The following is a 16441-nucleotide window of genomic DNA, read 5'->3' as shown; positions in this document are numbered from 1 at the left end:
GCGGCGCGGGACGAGCTCGCGGCGCGGGACGAGCTCGCGGCGCGGGACGAGCTCGCGGCGCGGGACGAGCTCGCGGCGCGAGACGAGCTCGCGGCGCGGGACGAGCTCGCGGCGCGAGCGCGGCAGGCGGCGGTGAGTTGAGCGTATGGACCTGCTCTCAGTGTGCAGGTCGGTGCAGCAGCAGCAGAACAAGCTGCCGTGTTTCTCCAGAAGGAGCAGAGAGTGTTAGCGGTGAGGCGCGATGGCGCTCAAACGCTCCCTGATGCAAAGATGGCAAACCAGAAACATGAAGGACGTTCTGGACGAGGGTTCTCGGCTCTGAGGCCGAGAGGAAACACGACGGATGAAGCCTTCGCTCAACTTCCCTCCGATGTGGACCGGAACAGAGACCCGTTCTGTTGTGATGAGCGTCAGCAGTGTGTTGGGACGCTGTGGGCGTCGACGGCCCAGAGGAGGCGTGTCCGCTCTGAGTGAACTGTTTCCTCCCCATCAGCACAGGTGTGCCGGAGGCCTCCTCCAGGGTGCTGAGGATGAACTGTTAAAGACAACCGAGTCCAGCAGGGCTGTGGGGGAGACGTCCGTCTGTCTTTTCTAATTTAATAGTCTGCCTTCCGAAGAAGAAGATGTGAAAGCTGCAGCGGCGGCTCAGCGGGACTCGGCCTGCAGATCTTCACAGCTCACTCTGAGAATTAAGGATTTAGTTGCACCGAGCCACAGCGGCTGATTGTTGTTGTTTTGCCATTTCGTGAGTTTATTTTCTGTATTCAGCCGACGTCGCGCTCCATCCATCCTGCTGCGTGAGGACGCTCTGCAGCACAGAGCGGCTCCGCAGCACAGAGCGGCTCCGCAGCACAGAGCGGCTCCGCAGCACAGAGCGGCTCCGCAGCACAGAGCGGCTCCGCAGCACAGAGCAGCTCTGCAGCTCCGCAGCACAGAGCGGCTCTGCAGCACAGAGCAGCTCCGCAGCACAGAGCATCGCCTGAACGTGCACGATGGCAATGGATTCCTTTAGGGAACTACATTTACCCAGAAGCAGCAAGGTCCAGGAGAGCGCTGCGTAAAACTCACGCCCGAAACCGCCAGCGACCTTTGACCCCGAGCTGAAACACTGAAGATATCTAATGTACACTGAACTGATGAAGATATCTAATGTACACTGAAACGATGAAGATATCTAATGTACACTGAACTGATGAAGATATCTAATGTACACTGAAACGATGAAGATATCTAATGTACACTGAAACGATGAAGATATCTGGCTTCACATAGAAGTGCAAGGAGATGAAACCTGTTCAGATGACGGACTGAGTATACTTTTAAAGTACATGTTATATCTTGAGAGTACTTCATATGTACTCGACCTGCTTCAGTGGTTCTTTCTTCAGCAGCAGAAGTGCAGACATCTTAATGTCATGAAGTTTTGAAACTTGAAAAATGCATTTCCACTAAATCACTAAAAGTTTCTGTGTTAATATTTTGCTGTGATATAAAAGACGTTCTTGAGATTTGAACGTTTCTTCATAATGAATACGAGAGCTGTTCTCTCATTAAATTCTATCTATCTATCTATCTATCTATCTATCTATCTATCTATCTATCTATCTATCTATCTATCTATCTATCTATCTATCTAGATAGATTTATATATATAAATATATTTGAGGAGATGTTTCATTATAATATAAATATTAAGACAAAGTAGGAGCTGAAACACAATCTGTTGTTTCCTAATCAATTGAATTGTGTTTAACGCCAAACCCAGAAGAGGTGATGTAAGTAAATGAGTTGATGATGATGATGATGATGATGATGATGATGATGATGATGATGATGATGATGATGATGATACATGTGTGTTGATGCATCATTAATGAAGTGAAGAGAAATGAAGCAGCTGAAGCATCTGAACTGCATATTGTTGTGATATTCTGTAACATCAGCGTTTCTCCCTCTGCGCTGTGCTGCTGTGTGATGTCACAGCACTCTGATCATTGCTCCTAATAGTTTTGTAGAAGTACGATGTTGGAACACAAAGAGCATCTCCAGCCGTGGGCCGTGATGCAGTGAGCCGCCATGACGGCTGCAGCAGACACGCCACCAGTTACACAACTGCTGCACACAGTTACACAACTGCTGCACACAGTTACACAACTGCTGCACACAGTTACACCAGTTACACAACTGCTGCACACAGTTACACAACTGCTGCACACAGTTACACCAGTTACACAACTGCTGCACACAGTTACACAACTGCTGCACACAGTTACACCAGTTACACAACTGCTGCACACAGTTACACAACTGCTACACACACCGCCTGCCGCACACTTTACAGAGCTGGAAATACAAAACATAAAGACCTTACACTTCACTTCTGTGTTGTTTTGCTTCTTCACATTGTGTTCTGAATGGACCAACACAACGTTGTGTTGTGTTGCATGATGACAATGACGGTTGAATGCTTTGGTGACTCTTTGTTGTAAAAACAGTCAGAACAGCTGAGAGTCGCTGTCCAATGAAAACTATGCACCTGAACATGTGATGTGTAAGGAAACTATTTAGTTGGATTAAGAAGCCGTTCAGAATCGTTTGGATTATCTTGAAAATTACAAATCTGAAAATAAGTCGTTTTGAATATTGAACGAGATTATTTGAAACAAACATCAAAACTATTCGCTGGACATTTTCTGGCTTGATGTCACTCCTCATGCCAACACCTCATTCCTCCTGTGAAAAGTAGACTCAAATGTTTGTGTTTATCATAAACAGCTGCAGCTCTGAAGCGGTTTATCGGAGCCGAGCGGTGATCACTCTTCATCTCACAGCTGTGACGCTTCTATGTTTCTCATATCTACAGCGGAGCGGCTGAAGCCAAAACACATCAATTATCAGGCACAGAAATCACTACTAGAGTACAAAAGTAGTGGACAAATGATAGCCGTGGGCCTGACTTCCAATGAGAGAAGGCTGGGCGGAGAGGACGTGACGTGATCAGGAGGACAGAGGAGGCAGCAGCCTGCAGAAATCAATACGCTTTGACATGTTGGTTCTCATTACAATCAGTCATTTCAATAAAAGTCTCTCTTTTGAATCTCTGCACATCTGCAGCTGGATGTGTCGGTGTGATGGCGAGCGGAGGAGAGACTCTCACAGAGGAGACACAGCGCACGCTCTCTTGATTCTAACACGTCTAACATGCATAAGTCCTGTGAGATGAACAGAGGCATCGCTTCCTGTAGACTATCAGGAGTTCTTCCTCAACAGCAAACATCTCCACTCTCTGGAGGACGTGCACAGGAGAAGCTGCAAGAAACCACACAGTGGAAGAAGCTCAACATACAGAGTAGAAGACGACACGACCTCCAATCTCTGTTCACTAAAGCCAGCGGTTCTCTGCCTGCGGGGCGCGACCCTCTAGTGGCACACGGTGGTACTACAGCTGGGGCGCAAGAGGGAACGCAGACTGTTGAGAAGTTCACATGTAAAAAGGGAAATTAGGGGAATAACGTAAATGCTGATGTGAGTGAGCTCATCATCACCAGTCCAGTTGTGTAACAGCGTGAAGTGATGTCTTATGACTGTGATTACTGATGAGGAAGCATGTTGGTGCTTTGGGGAAGCAGGAAGAGATGAAGGCTTGGCAGTTTGGTAGTTTGGTAGTTTGGTAGTTTGGTAGGTTGGTAGTTTGGTAGGTTGGTAGTTTGGTAGGTTGGTAGGTTGGTAGGTTGGTAGGTTAGTAGTTTGGTAGTTTGGTAGTTTCATTAACCTTTAAGGACAGCTATGAGGGCTCTGAACATTGTGAACTGGATGACCGTGCGCTGGGAACCGTTAAGGGAATATGGAGACGGACGGGGTGGAATGGAATAACCTCCTTTCCTGAATGTGCATTCAGACCGGCAGCTGCAACAAAATGAGTCTCTTCAAACAGCAAGAAGTCCAGACGTGATGGATTCAGCGGCAGCAGCACAACAGCACCTCAGGTAAATGGACCTTGACTTTAATTGTAAGTTGTTCACTCTCATCTCCTCTTTTATTGTCGGGGAGTTGTTCACTATGTTGACAATCCGCTGTGGCCTCTGTGTCCTCAACCAAAACACAATCGAGGCGAAATAGCCCCTGTTCCATTTAGCCCTTCACATGAAGGATGGCTGTGTATTCACATGAACAGCAGTCTCCTGGGTTAAAGTCCTTCATCTGATTCCTCCACCTCGTCCCGACATGGAGTTTGTATGTAAATTACAACGACTCACCGTCAACCTTTCACAGCGCCCGTAAAGTTTCACAAAATCAAGAACCTTCACACGGCCGGATGTCAATAATAAAGACTGTGACGGCTGGATGTCAATAATAAAGACTGTGACGGCTGGATGTCAATAATAAAGACTGTGACGGCTGGATGTCAATAATAAAGACGTGACGGCTGGATGTCAATAATAAAGACGTCTCTGTGACGGCTGGATGTCAATAATAAAGACGTCTCTGTGACGGCTGGATGTCAATAATAAAGACGGTGACGGCTGGATGTCAATAATAAAGACGTGACGGCTGGATGTCAATAATAAAGATGTGACGGCTGGATGTCAATAATAAAGACGTCTCTGTGACGGCTGGATGTCAATAATAAAGACTGTGACGGCTGGATGTCAATAATAAAGACGTCTCTGTGACGGCTGGATGTCAATAATAAAGACGTGACGGCTGGATGTCAATAATAAAGACTGTGACGGCTGGATGTCAATAATAAAGACGTCTCTGTGACGGCTGGATGTCAATAATAAAGACTGTGACGGCTGGATGTCAATAATAAAGACGTGACGGCTGGATGTCAATAATAAAGACGTGACGGCTGGATGTCAATAATAAAGACGTGACGGCTGGATGTCAATAATAAAGACGTGACGGCTGGATGTCAATAATAAAGACGTGACGGCTCGTAGGAGTCTGATAAATCAACACTGACCACGTTTCATCAACTGTTTGTACTTAAAGTCCCCAAAACGGCAAAAGAGAGTTTATTTAATGCCGTCTCATGTTTTCAGGTGTAGTGAGCCTCCTGTTTGATAGACGATCTTGAACCACATGGAAGCGCCTGAAGAGAACGGGCCTCTGGGAAATGTAGTCCTCAAAGAACTTTTTCATTTCTACACCGATTTTCAAAGTTGTTTTTTTTCTAAAAAACCTTTGAATCACCAACAAGGAGAGTTATTATTATTATTATTATTATTATTATTATTATTATTATTATTATTATTATTATTATTATTAGTTTGTTGGACGTTGTTAAGGGATGAAGCATGTTGAACATGTGGGAAACCGCTCAAAAACATTTTCAGCCATTCTTGCTTCATGCTGAATATGCATAGTTATGATCAAAATATAATATTATTTTTTTTTTTTTAAATATATACATTTTTTTCACAAACAAATTCTGAAAAAAATGCAATGAAATATCACAAGTATTAGAACGCCATTGGGGTTCATACGACTACTTGAACTACTTTGAGAACTCTCCCTGTAACGCAGCTTCAGCTATATTTATATTTATATTATATATTGTCACAGAGAGACAACACTGCACAATAACACAAACATGAACACATCATGGCGTTTATGACACTTCTTGCTCGTAGAAGAATATTGTTGGAAATCAACAAACCTGATGTAATTCATTCATTAGAGAAAATAAAACACTCGCTGGGGTCAAGGAACAAATCACCTGAGATCCGGTTCTGACGTCCCTGATCAAGTCAAAACTATGCCGGCTCCCTCCGAGCAGACGTGCATGTTTTATTTCTGTCCCCAAGAAGTCCGTCTCGGTCGGTACGGACAGAAGGAGAATAACTAGTGAAATGCATATGAACACAAATGAGTGCATATTTATGCATATTCACAACGGCCTTGAACAAATGTGAGCAAGAAGAATAATGAAATAATATCAGATTCAAAGTTTTAACTCTACAAAGGGCTAATGCACTAATGATTTCCCTTTATAATGAGCCTCATGGTAATTTCCTAAATGGCTGTGTGTTGGTGGAGCTGCGTGAAGACTTTCTGCAGCTCCATCCTCCCACGCTGAGCCGCTTCAGACCGGCAGCGAGCTTCCAGCCGCTGAGCCGGAGAGCGACACTGCAAGCAGACAGGCCTCCATCAAATTCAGTGATGGGATATGGCAGAGATTACGCAATTAAAGTAGTTCGGTGAGTGTTACTGTCACTAAAATAACCTCTGCGGCCTGAGACCACGTTGTGAGGCTGTGAGCTTCCATTTGATCTCCATCGTTTAGCAGGAATGTCTTGCTTCTCGTCTCAAAAGCAAAAACTAAAAACCTTGTATTTTTCGGTCAATTTGCTTTACAATTGCATCGCAGTCCAGGAAACGGCAAAGAAAGCACTCAGCTCAGGAGCGTGGACCTGAGACTGAGCCTCACGGGTTATTCATGAGATCTCCTTCACGCCTTTAAATATTCCTCAAAGCGCCGCAGCGCCGATCACACGTTGGTGAGACAGTCAAGAGCAGCGCCGCCACGCGCAGGCCGAAGAGATGAGGAGCACTTAGCGACCACGCGGAGCTGCCCACACACACTGAGAGCCCTCACACCCCGCCTACGTTCAAGTGCACACACACACACACACACACACACACACACAGGTCCCTGCCAAGCTTCTCAGATCTTCTACAATTAAAGAATCATCTCTCATGAAGCCGTCTTCTCCGAGAAGGAAAGCAGAAACATCTTCACACCTGTCTGGTGATGAATCTCACGGTGACCCGAGGGCGTCGCCGTGCCGCACCACTGAGTATTGGGCAGCAAAGGTAACAGGAAATAATGAGAAACAGTGGGGAGAGAAAGACAATACGAGGATGAAGAAGACAGAAAGGCAAAGAGCTGAAGACAGGAGGCTGGAGGGAAGAGAGGGGAGGACAGAGGAAATGAAAATCACTCACTTGGAGCAAAGCCTTCTTAATTACTCTGCCCACATCCTGCCTCCACTCGGGTATGTCGGGGTTGAACTCGTCCAGATTCGGGGAGAAAGATAAAAGTAGAGATTTGAAGAACTCTGTGGAGGAGAGTCGGGGGAGAATCAGCGTCGCTGCACTCGGATCTAGGAGCATTATTCTCAGGGAGCTGTGCCAACTGTCATTTTGCTCAAGTTGAGTTTCAGGTAGTTAACACTTGATGAAAAGAGGAGGCTTTCTCATATCGCTGCACTTCCCCTTTGGCAAAATGTACCAGATGCACTTCTAGATAATTAGAAAATGTCACAGTGTTATGCAGACCCATCCACAGGTAATCCAACTCTGCACTGTACAGATACTTGCTGCAGGATCACCTCATTTCAAATGAGACATATTCTTTAGAGGGTTTAACGTGCTGTGATCTATTTTACTCAAGTGGGAGCGCTTTCATTTCAAACATTGTACACACGGCAGAGTCTCAACTTGTAGGGACTAAATGGATGTCCTGACATATTAAATTGCTTTCCATAAGACTGTTTTGAATGAAGCAGAATCAAAACCCTCGTCACAGGCTCCAGGACACGATGAGAAAGGAGAAGCTGACCTTTGACTGCGATGGTCCTGGTGTCCTGCAGGATGCTGCTGGCTGCAGCCACCTGCACCGTGACGCTGTGCATCCCGTCGTTGGGGAAGGTGTGTGCGATGCTCCCGTCCAGCGTGACCACGGGCTGCAGGGGGACAACGCCGCGTTACACCGTGCCGCTCATGAGCCATACGCAGCGGCCACGCCCCCACCGGGCCGCCACCATGGATAGACATATAAATAAGTAGATGGATAGACAAATAGATAGACAGACAGAGAGACGGACAGACAGATAGACAGACAGATAGATATACAGATAGACAGATAGATAGAGAGATACTTTATTAATCCTGCGAGGGGAAGCTAGTACAGTGAGTATCTTTAGTCTCAGGACTGAAGCAAAGTGGCGCCTGACAGAGTCAACAGTGTGTAAAAGGCAGAGGAGTTGAAAAGAAGTAGAACAGACATTCCCATTCAAGTCAGCAGGGCAGGATGGTCAGAGCGGTCACAGATCAGACTCCAGTGTTTACTCATCACCGTGCAGAAGTGTAGAACTGTACAACCATTATATGTGCAAAAGAAGAAGAGGAAAATGTGCACACAGATCTTCATATCTGCCCTCAAATGAGCAAAGAGAGATCTGCAATCCACACAAAAGTCAGGCTACAAGCCGCTACTACCTTCGGTGGGTGTCACCGATAGCTCCTCGCTGTAGCCAGCTAGCGCTGCTGCTAGTTCTCTGCTAGCTCTCGGAAGTAGCGGGACCAGCCCCGGCTCCACGCCCGACAGGGGCAGCAGGGGCGCGGGCAGCAGCAGCAGCAGGGAGCTAGCAGCAGCCGTGGGGAGTTAGCAGCAGCGGGAAGCTAGCAGCAGCGCTAGCTTGCTACAGCGGGGAGTGGATTGTAACCCAACTTTTACGGTAGTAATTACCATTAAATCACAAACGTGACGTCTGTCCTTCTCTGATTCCGTCATAATTATAATACGAGAAGAGGATCAAATACACTCATCCATGTGTATGGTCCCACAGTTAGATACGCTTCTCAAGCATGTACTGTTTTAATGTCAAGGCGATGATGTTTAGCTAATAAAATACATGATTTCTGCATGCAGTATAACGTCTGGCTGATGGTGTGTTAATGATCCGGGTCCTGCAAACATTACCTCAGTGTTGTTGTCCAGCCACCAGAAGTAAGTAACGGTGCGCGAGTGGCTGGGGAGGACCACCGCTGTGATGTTCACCTCCTTGTTCTTTATGACCACGAAGGGAGCGAGCAGCCGGACGTGCTCCACCGGGCCTGAGGAGGAACCCACAGGGGAGCTGATGTTATGCATGGCCACTTCTAATGAGGCGCACTTAGAGAAGGCTCTTCATTCCAGAGAACAAAGACGACCGGCCAGACCCCGAGTGTGAGTCGCTGTGCAGCGAGCTGCTGGGAGGGAAATACTCCAAACACCATCACTTTTATCTGACAGTTTAGTGCACTCAGCCTCTAAAGACCGGCGCCGCGGGCCAAGTGATAAATAGTCCAAAGGTGTGACTCGCTCTGTGTGTTAGCTCTGTGTGTTAGCTCTGTGTGTTAGCTCTGTGTGTGTTAGCTCTGTGTGTTAGCTCTGTGTGTTAGCTATGTGTGTGTTAGCTCTGTGTGTTAGCTCCGTGTGTTAGCTCTGTGCGTGTTAGCTCTGTGTGTTAGCTCTGTGTGTTAGCTATGTGTGTGTTAGCTCTGTGTGTTAGCTCCGTGTGTGTTAGCTCCGTGTGTTAGCTATGTGTGTGTTAGCTCTGTGTGTTAGCTCCGTGTGTGTTAGCTCTGTGTGTGTTAGCTCTGTGTGTTAGCTCTGTGTGTTAGCTCTGTGTGTTAGCTCTGTGTGTTAGCTCTGTGCGTGTTAGCTCTGTGTGTTAGCTATGTGTGTGTTAGCTCTGTGTGTTAGCTCCGTGTGTGTTAGCTCCGTGTGTGTTAGCTCTGTGTGTGTTAGCTTTGTGTGTGTTAGCTCTGTGTGTTAGCTCTGTGTGTGTTAGCTCCGTGTGTTAGCTATGTGTGTGTTAGCTCTGTGTGTTAGCTCCGTGTGTGTTAGCTCTGTGTGTGTTAGCTCTGTGTGTTAGCTCTGTGTGTGTTAGCTCTGTGTGTTAGCTCTGTGTGTGTTAGCCCTGTGTGTGTTAGCTCTGTGTGTGTTAGCTCCGTGTGTATTAGCTCTGTGTGTTAGCTCTGTGTTAGCTCTCTGTGTTAGCTCTCTGTGTGTTAGCTCTGTGTGTGTTAGCTCCGTGTGTGTTAGCTCTGTGTGTTAGCTCTGTGTGTGTTAGCCCTGTGTGTGTTAGCTCTGTGTGTTAGCTCCGTGTGTATTAGCTCTGTGTGTTAGCTCTGTGTTAGCTCTCTGTGTGTTAGCTCTGTGTGTGTTAGCTCCGTGTGTGTTAGCTCTGTGTGTTAGCTCTGTGTGTGTTAGCTCTGTGTGTTAGCTCTGTGTCTTTGCTCTGTGTGTGTTTGCTCTGTATGTTAGCTCTGTGTGTGGTAGCTCTGTGTGTTAGCTCCATGTGTTAGCTCTGTGTGTGTTAGCTCTGTGTGTTAGCTCCGTGTGTTAGCTCTGTGTGTTAGCTCTGTGTGTGTTAGCTCTGTGTGTGTTAGCTCTGTGTGTGTTAGCTCTGAGTGTTAGCTTTGTGATGAACTGTCCAGGGAGGTTACTTTTACCTCGCCTAGTGCATTCTGGGATAGGATCCCCCAACCTGAACCAAATAGGTGGATAAGGAAATGGTAAATAGACTGCACCATATAATTGGCCTCGCATTTATCCGTTCACACACGTGCTCACACACACAGACACAGATACACACACACACACACACACACACACACACACACACACACACACACACACAGAGAGAGAGAGAGATCAGGAGCAACTTGTGGTTTTAAATACAAAACAATTGAGGTTATGTTCGATAATGAGAACACATATGTACATTGTGTCTATAGGTCACTATAGCACACACATGTGTCGTGTATATTGAGAGTCTGGCATGTGGGCGGTGATTCAGGGGCCTGCAGATAAACACTAAACACACTCAATCTTCACAGATTTTTTATATTAGCCATGGCCGTGATCTCTCTCTAACCTCGTGCATTGAGTTCCCGACTGAGGAACAGACAACTACTTCATTGTGCGAGTTCAATGAACAGCCTCCATCTTTTACATCTGCGAGCCAGTGGCGTCCATTTTTTTCATATGAGTTGATTGTATCGTGATGTATTGGTTTTGACAGGACAGGGATGCTGTGTGTGAACAGATTGTGAAGCCCTCAGAGGCACTTTTGTAATTTGTGATGTTGGGCTTTACAAGATAAACTGAATTGGGAACAGTTAACATTTTCAACAATTCATGTCCCGAGTGATCACTAAAAAGTTGTCTTGAGTAATGTAAAATGACAGATGATCAAATGTTTTATTAATGTCGACCGTATCGCGCGGTGACAGCCAAACTAAATCCTGATAATAACGTTCCTCTTGTGTTAGCGTCCCCTGTGTTAGCGGGTCGGTGTCTGCGATGGCATCAAAATAAAACTCTGATTCTAACATTGAAAATATGTTGAGGCCGTCATGTATTTTGGACCTGACGCCTTGTGGATGCATCTGCAAACCGCCGCACAAGAACCTAACAGGACCTGACAGTGGTCCAGGTCTCCACTGAGCTCCGCATGAAGCTCCCCGTGCAGAGCGTGATGCACCACTTCCCTGTAGAGGGGTGTGTAGTGCTGTTTGGGTGTGTGTCTCGCCAAGGCTTCTGTTAGCGCTCATCCTCTTTAACCGGAACTAATCTTTATCCCCACTTTCAGATGCTCAGAGTGAGTGTGTGTGTGTGTGTGTGTGTGTGTGTGTGTGTGTGTGTGTGTGTGTGCGTGCATATGCATGTGAATGAGAAAAGGACTCATTTGGTATTTAATACACTAAGCCAAGAAATCATTGGAGTGTTTTTTTTGGCATTTTCCCAGCTATAATTATTGCCATCAGTAATGTAAAAATACAGAACACTCTGGCTGACTCATCAGGACGGTAAGTGGTAAAATGGACTGAATGATTTGATGAAAGAGAAGCAAACAAACAAACATACTATGAGCAGCATGTTTTGCTCTATTGGGAACTTAAAGCGCTGCTTGTTGGTCTTGCTGTCTGCATGTAGGTGGCGCAGCAGGACCGAGCGTCATTGTTGTGTTTGTGGCTCGATAACTGAGCTCTCTACAACGAGCCCTTGTGCTGGTGTTCTATCCTCAGATAGCTCGGCCTTGCAGCCGTAATCTCATTGTCTGCCCACCGTCGTCACGTTGGTTATGACCTTTCTCCCAAAAGTTGTTTGTGTTTATAGCTGCAGCTTTATTACACAATGCTGTGTATAAGGTCAGTGCAGTTCACTTCAGGGAGTTCAGCCTGGATGAACAGTGTGGCTGTCGTTCAGCAGACCAGCTGGTAGCAGCCAGAGCTATATATATATATATATATATATATATATATATATATATATATATATACAAAGTTGAATGTTTGTCTCCCTTATGAAGCATTGGTGGTAACGAATAATAATAAAAGACAAAAAAGTGAGTCCTGCAAAATAAATGCTACCCTCATGGAAGTTATAATGTTATCATATTAAGGGTAATGTTGCATTTATGTCTTCTTCACAAAGAGCACGGCGTATTAATGCAATGTTCCGTCGGTGCCAGGATGAGTCCTAAAACCCCAAAATTTCCATATTTGCACCTTCAGTTTCCTCATGGAGAAGTCAATGTGTTTTCTGAATGTGTTTCTGGTTTAATGTCTGAAGTCAGGTCTGTATTTAAGACACAATTAAGACATTTGAATGTTTTGTTCTACAATATAAAATATAAATAATAGTTCATTTTGAAGCTTTTATGTGTCTTAAAGAGTTTAAATGAGGTGACTAAACATCCTCAACTGAACACGATGCCTCCCACAGCGTAGTGGCGTGAGGTCATGTGACAGTCGTCCAGTTCCCTCTGTTGGCCTCCATAAATATGGCATCAGCACTACTTTAGTGTCTTTGGAACTGTTTCAACATGAAAGAGACTCTTCACAGGACGCCGAGTGCTGGCATGTGTCAGCTGGACGTATTGGTGCCATGCGAGTGTAGAGCGGCGGCCATCAGCTAACCGTAGCACACGATGGACACTAGTGTGCACTTAAAGTCGCTTACATGTGACATGCAGGAAGAGCGTGGTGGAGTCGTAACCAAGCGTGTTCTCTGCCAGAGCCGTGACTCGGAAGATGCCGGCAGACTTGTAGACGTGTCTGATCCCCTCCTCGGTCCAGCTCAGGTTGGAGTAGGACACGGCCGTGCCGTCGCCAAAGTCCAGCTGGATGTTGGTGCGCAGAGAGTCACCCTGAAACACAGCAAGGCCTCGTTCAGAGACACGCCTCATGGTTTCTCTTCGTCTGCATGGACGAGTGACTATTCCAGCAATACACAACTCTATGGACTGAACTGAAAGATAAACACCATGCACTGACATCACCTTTACACGGAAACCACACGAGGGGCTTAGTCCAGACCTGTGTCATGGGGTCCAATGGTTTAGTCCAGACCTGTGTCATGGGGTCCAATGGTTTAGTCCAGACCTGTGTCATGGGGTCCAATGGTTTAGTCCAGACCTGTGTCATGGGGTCCAATGGTTTAGTCCAGACCTGTGTCATGGGGTCCAATGGTTTAGTCCGGACCTGTGTCATGGGGTCCAATGGTTTAGTCCGGACCTGTGTCATGGGGTCCAATGGTTTAGTCCGGACCTGTGTCATGGGTCCAATGGTTTAGTCCGGACCTGTGTCATGGGGTCCAATGGTTTAGTCCAGACCTGTGTCATTGGGTTGTTGGGGTGACATAATTATTGGATGCCTGGTGTCGCCTCCGGAAGAATTCCGTTCAACAACTTTTCTCATTCTCTGCATTTATTTACTAATTGACCACCAGAGAAGTAAAAAGCTGCAGTTGTAAAATCAGTGAGTGGAACTGTGAACATTCAGGTTGGAAAGAAGCACTGGGGCCTTTTCTACACTGGTTATTGTAGCAGGCTGAATACATTACAACATAACAAGCTATTGTAATGTTTCTTGCACTCTGAAACCTAATTCACACTAAAAATCTATGTTTTATTATCAATTAGAAAGTGCGGGCGGGCTGCTTGAACATTGGTCCGGGGCTCTTCTCAGTGAACTCTTTGGATCTTCATTTGTGGTGTGAACAACAGCAGCGAGCCTCAGTAAGACGTCTTGCAGTGAAGTGTTTTTGTCTCCACATGTTTAATAATAGTAATATTGTTTGTTTTCAGTATTAAAGTGTTGTATTTCCCTGCATGGGTCCTGATCACCTGAACCTCCGTCTGTGTCTTCCTCCTCTCGGCTGTTTGTAAAACATGAATAAATGAACTCAAATGCAACAACGGGTCCTTTTGTTCCCTCGGACCAAAGCAGCAGCAGCCTCACACTCATCAGGTGACTCCACCACGGCCCCGTATGAATAATGAATACAGTGTTGCTGTGTAACTACACAACTGTTTGTGTTCACAACTACTTTTGCCACAAGCCTGGTGCTGCCTGAAGCTTCCACATGGACTCATACTGAACCCTCAGACAGCGAAGAGCACTACGAGGTCTCTCAGGAAGGATTCATGACCTTGTTCTCTGCATCACTCTTCCAGGAACACACCAGCTGCCCACACGCAGACACTTCAATCAGACATATTTCAAGATACATTTCACCCTTACAGGAACTATAACGTTGGAAACATGATCGCAATTCACTGCAGAATGAAACACTAAAAAATAGCTTTGTAGTTGCTCAGAAGCCCCCCCCTCCCCCCTCACACACACACACACACACACACACACACACACACACACACACACACACACACACACACACACACACTCACACACACACACACACCTCTGTGGGCTCAAGCCGTGGTTCACTCTGAAGGAGCTGAACCGATACTGCTCTAACAATGGATTTACTTAAAGACTAAAACGCACACCGATTGATTTCAGGTGGATTCACACAACCCGAGAAAAGAGACACGAGACGACAGACAAAGACGCACAAGACCAGTATTACATACATGTTATATGCATACATGCTATATAAATACATGCCATATGCGTACATGTTATATACATACATGCTATATAAATACATGCTATATACATACATGTTATATGCATACATGTTATATGCATACATGCTATATGCATACATGTTATATACATACATGTTATATGCATACATGTTATATACATACATGCTATATACATACATGTTATATACATACATGCTATATAAATACATGCCATATGCGTACATGTTATATACATACATGCTATATAAATACATGCTATATACATACATGTTATATACATACATGTTATATACATACATGCTATATGCATACATGTTATATACATACATGCTATATGCATACATGTTATATACATACATGCCATATGCATACATGTTATATACATACATGTTATATGCATACATGTTATATACATACATGTTATATGCATACATGTTATATACATACATGCCATATGCATACATGTTATATACATACATGCCATATGCATACATGTTATATACATACATGTTATATGCATACATGTTATATACATACATGTTATATGCATACATGTTATATAAATACATGCTATATATAGCAAGATACATGTTGCTTTTTTGGTACGAATGAGACAACATCAACAACAAAGAAATGGTGCTCCTTTGCTATTTGCACACATTCATATTTGGTTATCGTCAGAGATTTGTCTCTTTTCTGCGCTCATGAGCTCCTCATACATGACAGACCTCCCAGTGATCTTCACCAACACACCGTGTTTCATCTCAGACAGCTTGCATGGTTTGTTCTCCGGTCAGGACCTGCAGCACATGGTCTGAACATGTCTTCTGCTTCTGTTTCTCTCTGCCATTGTTCTGAAGGCAACACGCTGCCACATGGATAACATGGATAATGTGGATTATATGGATTATATGGATCAAATAGATAATCGCTATCAGACACAAGAAAGTGGCCAAACGGCACTCAGCTGCAAAACCTGACGTCTGTTTGCTGTGACGTCCTCGTTTCAGAGCAGACGCTGGAGCCTTCAGCCCTCTTTGTGGTCCACCCGTCGCTTCGGACCAAGTTGTCGACTAATCTACGTTCATTTTCATCAAAGTTTACAGTTATGCATTCATAATATTTAGAGAACGCTTTTTCACCTGACTTTACTCGCTGGACTTTATGTGCTGAATTCATTTCATTCGTTTTTTTTGCGGCGGGAAGGGGGCGTGGCTTTATTCTGTTACCGTTTCTGCCGCCCACCATGAAATAATAATAATAATAATAATAATAAACACCCTGGTGTCTGGGTTCATGATGTTATCTGCACAGCTCCGTACAGACGGCTGAAAAAAAAGAAAATGTTTTGCTAAACGTTTTTTTCGCCTCATTGGAGCCGCTCGGCGGGAACCTTTGCTCCTGCGCACCGCGTGGTGGTCTCTGCGTTGACGTTACCTGTAAGCTACCTGCACGGATCACACACAAGTTGTTGGTGTGAACACACAGTTAGTTGTGGTCACGGAGTGTTTCCCCTCCAGACTGAAGCTCTCGTACGGAGTCACGAGTAGAGTTTGGTCTCGCCAACGTTCCATAAAACCTTCATGCTCTTTGCAGTTAAATTGTAAAAAAAACTCGTGGAACTTTGTTGAAGGTTGTTGAAGCTGTTTTGTGTAGTCGACCCACGAGGAGGAAACGAGTGCCGTCAGCATGAATCCACTGATTTAAATGATTTCACCACTTAATATTCTCAATGTTAAGAGTGTCGCGATGCTGTATACGTGTGT

At 45.3% G+C, this 16441-nt stretch overlaps 1 protein-coding gene across 1 annotated transcript in view; it reads right to left on the bottom strand.

Annotated features, from left to right (window-relative positions):
- sorcs3a (sortilin related VPS10 domain containing receptor 3a) overlaps nucleotides 1–16441 on the bottom strand; it is a 196481-nt gene that overhangs the window by 5865 nt on the left and 174175 nt on the right. The window contains exons 19-22 of the mRNA XM_068596421.1: nucleotides 12743–12929; nucleotides 8711–8844; nucleotides 7568–7691; nucleotides 6952–7064 (exon numbers count right to left, since the gene is read on the bottom strand). Of these exons, the coding sequence (XP_068452522.1) occupies nucleotides 6952–7064; nucleotides 7568–7691; nucleotides 8711–8844; nucleotides 12743–12929 (558 nt within the window). The remainder of the gene's footprint in view (nucleotides 1–6951; nucleotides 7065–7567; nucleotides 7692–8710; nucleotides 8845–12742; nucleotides 12930–16441) is intronic.

This window comes from Clinocottus analis, unplaced genomic scaffold (assembly GCF_023055335.1).
Source record: "Clinocottus analis isolate CAN_PGR_092001 unplaced genomic scaffold, fCliAna1.0.p SCAF_37, whole genome shotgun sequence".
Lineage (NCBI taxonomy): Eukaryota > Metazoa > Chordata > Actinopteri > Perciformes > Cottidae > Clinocottus > Clinocottus analis.
Note: the sequence above shows the minus strand (reverse complement) of the source record. Positions and strands in the feature narration are given on the sequence as shown.